Raw genomic sequence first — 7,500 nt, forward strand, 5'->3', positions numbered from 1 at the left:
ATGCAATAATGAATTGATTATTCGAATATTGAACTCGCTCGCTCGATCCAAGAATACGGCTAAATTCGCTGACGGCTTCCGTTTTCGAAAAATCAATTCACTGTTGCGACTAGTAGATTTCAAACCTACTAGTCTTTTCTAGAATGCAATACTGAATCGATTTTTCGGAAACGGAACCCGTTAGCCATATTCTTGGATCGAACGAGCGAGTTCAATATTCGAATAATCAATTCATTATTGCATTCTTGAAACGACTACCAGGTTCAAGTTTCAAATAATCACTTCATTAATGCAATCTTGAGGGGTACGCTTCACTTGGTTTGACTGTAACAGTTGAAAAGAACATGCTCATGGTAAGTCTCAAAAATATAAAAATGTTACTTTACAATGTAATGCCACAAGACTAATATATATATACATAAATGAAAGAAGTGATTGCTGTTCATTTTGTAGTTTAAAACTATCTTCTTCTCTGAAATACGTTTCCCCCTCTGCCGCCCCTTGGTGGACCCCCTCTTCCTCTTGCAGCAGCTGAAGACAAAAAAAAAAGAAACAAAAACAAAAGCATTACATCCTCAAAATAACCTTCACCGTGAAAATGGATAAAGTAGTTCCACAAGATTTAATTTTTCAGCTTAGTTATTCTCTATCTTTTAGTTTAATTTGTTCAGAGATTGTTAAAATACATGTCTTTCAGAAAAATATCTTTTACTTGGCATAGTAATGCATGACCAAAGAATGGGGATGTGAAATCAATAGGAATCATGGAAAAACGTTATCGATAAACCACCGTTCCCAGAAAAAAAAAATCAGCATGTTTGAGAATTGCAGCTAAGCACAAGGATCATTAGGCACTATCTTAAGAATCCAGCAATCTGATTGGTTACGAGAAAGGGCAGAAGTTTCCTGTCTCTTAACCACGGTCATGGTAACAAAGGACGCTAAGTGAGTTTCTAAGTGACGTGCAAAGCTGTGAATTTAATGAGTGAAGTTTCAATTTGTCTTACTCGTTTTTTTGCATCAATAGCAGTGGTATTGTTGAACTTTCTGATGAAAAACAATTGATTCTGATGAAAGCTATCGACACAGAAAAAGCAAAAGATTTAATTTTTATTACCCAAACGAAGAGAACAAAGAACATTCACTTAAAACGTTTAAACTTTAAACTCACTTTACTAATATTATCGAAATGGCTTCTTCTACATTTCTGAAACTTCACATAGTACAAAAAAATTCCCATTCATTTTATCAAACTTTTGTTGACATGTATATAAACTAGTATCGCAATCTTCTTATAGTTTTGCCTATGTGCGAGGCATATATTTTCTCCCAACTAGCCATCAATATAATGTGGTATTGCCGTCTTTAAAATTATGACTTTCCCAGTTTTTTCTTAGTAGTATCTACTACCAGCTGAAAATAGAATTTAGAAATAAATAAAAATGTTATTCACCGACCTAGCTTGGTCTGTATATGGAAAAACTGTGCCCTTGGTCTCAAGTACGGCACTTGGCCGCATACTCAAAGACCTTGGGCACAGATTTCCCCTTTACGGACCTCCTGGCAGGTGAATAACAGGCATTTATTTTTTTTTCTCAGTGTGTAAGCAGGCGGAATTTAATGGTTTCGGGAGTGGGCAGAATTTTCTCATCCGGCCTGCTCACAGCGAGCAGAATCTTAGCCTGCGTGATGATTTTAACTTTCCATTTTTTTGACACCAAATCTGTTTACATACAGAAGTCACTTTTTATCAAAGAAGAGCTTTGAAAATAAAATTTAAATTTGAAACGTTCAGTTTGTAAGTCCCTTTAATACTAACTGCATTTGCTATCAAGTACGCTACGAGTCAACAATATATTAAAAAAGTGATTTCAGAGAGGAAGGGAGAGAGAGAGAGAAGAAAAAAATAAATAAGTTATTTACCAGCTAAGGGTCGGTCCGCATAGCGAAAAGCTGTGACCTCGGGCAGCATTTTCAAGACCTTGTTCACAGTTTTTCGCTATACAGACTTCACAGCTGGCAAATAACAAATATATTTCTTACATGTTTGATATTTCTTCAAGATTTATTGCTGGCAGGCTGGCAAGGAACCCTGAAATTCCCACATTGCAGAAAATGACATATCTTATAGGAAACAGTTGCTTGGCAACAACAAAAGGAGATCTGAAAACTCAGAGTCCTAGGTGGGATTTGAACCTGCGACCTTCTGTAACATCAGTCAGATGCTCTAGTCTGCCACTGAGCTGCTAGAACTCAAGGGTATCCGATCACTTCATTCCATGGGCAGTTCGTTCCAAGTCAGTTCGTTCAAGTTACGGTCAGATCCTTTCACAAAATACTCAGATAGCTTGACCCCTCAACCCAAACTCAGGGTTTTCAATAAGAATTTTAGAATTCAAATGTAGTTAGCAAATCTGACAGCTTACACCAAGTACTGGACTGCTGGACCGCTCAAATGTGTGTGCTCGATCTTTGATATGGACAGGGAAACCGAAATCACTGCCAAAATTACACAGAATTCAGGCCTCTCTTTTGTTTTTCGTAAGCAAAACTTTCCGGATCCAAGGTTCATGTTCTGTGCTAATGTTTCTCATGTTATTTGTAAAATCTGGGGTAACTTCCAAGGAAGTTAAGCGAGTTTACCTGCATTAGACGGTGAATTTTGCCGGCCGGTCTTTGTTTTCAATACTACCTTCCAAGTTGTCGTAGATCAATCCATACAAACTTCAAATCGATATCCTACGGTTATCAAGTAGGCTTATTCAAGTAAATTCGATCATGAAAGTTGACTATTTTGTGAAGTGATCTGACTTGGAACGAAATGACCATGGAACAAAGAGACTGTAATTCAATTCAAGGAGAGCTGAATGGACAACATGTCCGGCTGGTCTGCGGGGTAAAGACGTGTTTCCATATCTCAAGTGCCCATGGACGTGAAGTGCCTGGGAATGACATTAAATCACTGGAATCGGTCAGTGTAAAATGCAGACTGAGGTTATAATGTAACTGTTGAAAAAGCCAAAACCCCTTAGAAATGCTAAACCGTAGGCCAAATTAGGCCTAAAACAATATTTAGGCTTAACTGTTAGCATTCTGATTCCAGTGATTTAATTTCATTCCCAGGCACCTCACGTCCAAGGGCACTTTGAGATATGGAAACAAGTCTTTACCGGTGTGCGGGCTCTTCAATGTCATGTGCCTTTTCAAATGAAACTAAAGGTGTTTTTAAAGGACTCTGAGTTTTCAGCCCACCGCCAAAAAACTAGTTTCCCATCCTTCCCACGGTCGCTTTACACCTTAAAACACCTACAGTTTCACGTGAAAATACCAGGTGTCTCATGGAAATTAGAGCAGTCTTCTACTAAGCCTCCGCATAAAATTGATCTACATGGACCTGGTACTCCTTAACAAAAGACAGATTGGCATAGATTCTGTCATTTTCACTCATTAATTGTCTCAATACCAAGCAATCATAAACATTGTACCTTGAGCTCTAAGTATTGCTGATTTGCCTCTGCCAGCCGATCCTCCACTTCCAGAACCTTTCTGTGTCATTTTCTTGAACATTGGAGCATTCTTCAACATATCCGGCAGAATCAAAAACCGAATTTTACTGCCACGAATAAATACTTGTTCCAGCTGTGACACTCGGCCATCTCTCGCCGTAACAGTGATGTTTGTCATCTGGCAATTCATGTTGTCTTCGGCCTCCACAAGTTTTCCTCTGTAAACTTCACCAGTCATCGTTTCTAGCGTGACAATATGTCCCTCGGCCTCGTGTAAGATCTTTATTGGCACACCTATAGACATTTTCGACTGGATAAAAGTCAGTAAGTCTTTGTAACTGGTTTTCAACGAAACTGAAGCTCCCAAAGAGATCGGATGGGTCGGATTTAAAATGGTGTTTTGAGAGTACTATGAAGCAAGATCAAGCAACGTTTCCAAACGTTTGGTGTGCCGGCGAGGACTGGGCTGAGTGCATTCTAGCTGATTGGCCAAGCCTCATCACCTCAAATGAGAGCAGGAAAAAAAAATTAAGGTAATCAATCACATGGATTACAAGAAGCGACAAGCAGCATAACTTTCAGAGGCCGAACGTTCTCAAAGAAGATTTTGTTTTTCTATGGTGGCAAAAAAATGCAAAAATGTCTCATCTGTGGGACAATCACATCGCCAAGGCAGGGGACGGCTAGTGACTATTAATAACAGCAAAAATGATGGTAATTTGCAGGAACTTTAAACGAAAGATTAAAGGCAAGAAGCTCATGGTAGGTAATTTTATTAAAGGTACAAATTTTACCTATCACTCTGGCATTGCGTGTTGCAAAGCATGAAAGTCGGGTTACATTGAGTAACGCAAGGTAGAATTTCAGTGGGGGTAGGGGTAAGGATCTGATTTGTTTGTAAACAACAAGTTTGAAAACTGGATCAACTCGCTCTATCCTCGCTCATTCCGGACAAATGACCTTTACTGTAAATATTATGGTCACGTTTACAGTTTCTTTATATTCTCAACTTGCCGTGAGATTACGCAAAATTACGCCGTAAATTGATGAACAGCACATAGGGAAAAATATCCATCAAGAAATGTTTCGTTTGCAGATAGAACTACCTCATGTCAGACAAAGAACAGATTGGGACTGTGGACTGGCTTGCTGTTTAATGATTTTACAAAAGATTCTCGGGAACAAGTTTGACTACACAGAATATGAAGAGATTTGTGCCACGAAGAAGTTTGGGACCAGCGTTTGGACCATTGATATTGCTGGCATATTTACCGAATATAGACTCGATTATGTGTTTTATACATTGACTCTTGGAGTTGACCCAAGCTACGAGGGTAACTCGTTTTACCAGGGAACATTCAACGTGGACGAAATGAGAGTCAATGGTTTATTTACGATGGCGCCTTATTTAGGATTAAACGTGGAAAAACGGTAAGTGATTTTTAAGAACTGATCATGAGATAACATAATTTTGGTACCATAAGCTACAGTTGATATGCATGCACATACATGTATATACACAGTTCTGTGTCGGTTGACAACTCACCGGAAGTAAATAAACATATTTTTTTATTAGCTGGTTTTGTACTTTGTCTAAATTTGGGGTAGCATTATACATTTGATTATGATAAATATTTTTAACAAGGTCGGTCCCGGGCATTTTAGCACAAGCCAAGTTTCAAAGCTCAGTTATTCCATCTAACTTCCACACCCCAACGGATGAGGTCATTAACAATTTTCCCCCCCTAAAGAGAAAAAGATGAAAGTGGTGACACAATTACCCCATTGGAAAAAAGTTGTTGTTGACGAGTCATTTAACTATGAAAAGCTGTGATAAAGCATTTCTAAACATTCTTAAAAATACTAAAAACTTGTATCGTAAATACTTTTGTTCTTGGGCCATCGTAGTTTGATTAAAAATAAGACACAAACAGCAGTGATAAACATATTGAACTTGTTCATTTTGATTATGACTTGACGTTTCGTATGTGCTCTACATACATTTTCAAAAGTAACCGTTGAAATTTAAAACAGCTATTTATATATAACAAATCGGATGAGGGGACTGGAACCTAGATTAAGCAAATACTTAACAGTAAAATATATAATAATTTATCATAAAAACTGAAAAAGATTAATAAAGCATCAGCTTTTCACTTCCCACGTTGACGTTGAAAGCTGGCTCAAGTTCTAGAATAAATAAGGTCTCTTTTATTTTACAATGATAGTCTGTTTTGCTCTTTGCTAAAATATCAAAATGATCCAACTTGATGTTATGTCCAGTGACCTTGATGTGGTCAGCAATGGCTGAAGTATGTCATTTTTAGCTAGGGCCTTAAAATGTTCGGTTTTTCTATTGTGAAGCCGCCGTTTAGTTTTACCGATGTAAAAACCATTACATTCAGCCATTGCTGATCAGCCATTGCTGACCCACTATTCTTTAGGTATGCTGGTGAAGAATTTTCATGTGAGTTGTGGACACAAAAAATGAACAGCATTGAAGTGAAAAGTGAAAGCACATTGACTGGATCACACAATTTCAGAATGCAAGGTCTTTCATAACTGAAAAACACATAGGCTTGGATTAATGTGATTTTCGTAATTCTGCGGAATCTCACCTTCAAGCACTAAGTGCCAAACTACATTTTGGCTAGGCTCGATTTCCGCCGCTCACTTGAGTTAGGGTTCGATTTCGGGTGTGAGCACTGGTCCATTTCCCGAAACAGCGGCTGGTAATCGAGCCTACATTTTGGCTTCCATCAATCAAATTTCCAAACATAGCCAGGAACTCACTCCACCTCTGGAAAGTGAAGTGGAGTTTTTTTTAATTTCACAGCTTGAATACTAATTATGATATCTTTTTAGAGGTTCTTCAGTAAAAGATTTGTACAGATTCCATCGGTTTCCATCAGTGTCGAGTTCGCATGTATGAATGTACAGTGGGAACCATTTAAGATGCTGATTGATATATTATGTCACTCATCAATAATAATTATTGATTTTGGCATCCATGGTTTCGGGTCAACTCTTAGATTGGCGTTGGAAGTTTAATTGATGGAAGCCAAAATGCATTTTGGCCGTTGGTGCTGAAGATGAAATTCCACAGAATTATGAAAATCGCAGTATTAAAAGGAACAGTGTAGTCTTGTTGGAAAAAGTAATTAGTTGATGTCAACCAAGTTAATTTCTTTTGCTCTGCAGGAGTGTTTCATTGGAGGAGATCATTTCCAGGTTAATGAAGGGGTATGTTGCTATTGTCCTCGTCAACTCTAACGCTTTAATTTGTAACTGGTGTGAAGTATATGCTCCAAACAAACTTAGAATGCTGGCTGACTGTTTACGTCCATCAGCTGCAAGTGAGTATTGTGGACACTACATTGTCCTCTGTGGATTTGATGCTGATAAAAGATCCATCTATTACAAGAATCCGTCATTTAATGAGGTTCTCTGTTGTGCAAAATTCAATATGTTTGAATCAGCAAGACACAGTTATGGAACAGATGATGACATCATATTTATTAAACTAGAAGAACCTCGGTTAAGCATAAAAGAGACTTATTTAGCTGATGTTGACAAAATATGAACAAAGATTGTTGTATAAAGTCAATTTGTATGTTCCAAGAGAAAAGTACCATTATGATACTAAAAAAGTTATGGCCTAGTTTTTTAGTGGTTAAATTAATAAAAGCTTGACAGGGTCCCACTCACCATGAAAAGAAAATTCCCTGACCAAAGGCAATTTTCCCTGACATAATCTTTTAGGATTTTCTAGTAATCCAAGGACAAGAAGACAAGAAATACCAATTTTAATGTTCAGTCAGTTTGATAACGGTACATTTTGCATTGTTGTGCACAAATAGCAAAGCACATGGATATAGCAAGAAACATCTTTTGAGTGGTAATTTATCCAGATGAGAGAAATACATGTAAATATTCTCTGACTTTGGGCTGTTTTTTTTTTTTTAATTCCCTGGCCTTGAAAATTTTTGAGATT

At 37.6% G+C, this 7,500-nt stretch overlaps 2 protein-coding genes across 2 annotated transcripts in view; one reads left to right on the forward strand and one right to left on the reverse strand.

Moving 5' to 3' along the window:
- Positions 1 to 327: 327 nt before the first annotated feature.
- On the reverse strand, positions 328 to 3,947 carry LOC137977550 (small nuclear ribonucleoprotein Sm D3-like). Its single transcript, XM_068824802.1, has 2 exons — positions 3,486 to 3,947; positions 328 to 531 (listed from the first exon to the last, which is right to left on the reverse strand). Exons 1-2 carry the CDS (start codon positions 3,808 to 3,810, stop codon positions 461 to 463), a joined length of 396 nt encoding a protein of 131 aa, XP_068680903.1. The 5' UTR covers positions 3,811 to 3,947; the 3' UTR covers positions 328 to 460.
- A 15-nt stretch (positions 3,948 to 3,962) lies between these two features.
- The window catches only part of LOC137977549 (protein GUCD1-like), a 4,821-nt gene continuing 1,283 nt past the window's right edge, over positions 3,963 to 7,500 (forward strand). The window contains exons 1-3 of the mRNA XM_068824801.1: positions 3,963 to 4,268; positions 4,603 to 4,937; positions 6,708 to 7,500. The exon at positions 6,708 to 7,500 is cut by the window's right edge and continues 1,283 nt beyond it. Of these exons, the coding sequence (XP_068680902.1) occupies positions 4,215 to 4,268; positions 4,603 to 4,937; positions 6,708 to 7,089 (771 nt within the window). The 5' untranslated portion in view covers positions 3,963 to 4,214 and the 3' untranslated portion in view covers positions 7,090 to 7,500. The remainder of the gene's footprint in view (positions 4,269 to 4,602; positions 4,938 to 6,707) is intronic.

This window comes from Montipora foliosa, chromosome 11, assembly GCF_036669935.1.
Source record: "Montipora foliosa isolate CH-2021 chromosome 11, ASM3666993v2, whole genome shotgun sequence".
NCBI lineage: Eukaryota > Metazoa > Cnidaria > Anthozoa > Scleractinia > Acroporidae > Montipora > Montipora foliosa.

Excerpts from the sequence above, each read along its gene's own strand:
- LOC137977550 (XM_068824802.1), bottom strand. The coding sequence starts at position 3,810 with ATGTCTATAGGTGTGCCAATAAAGATCTTACACGAGGCCGAGGGACAT. Across the intron at positions 532-3,485 it reads AGCAATACTTAGAGCTCAAG|CTGCTGCAAGAGGAAGAGGG; the intron begins GTACAATGTTTA and ends TTTTGTCTTCAG.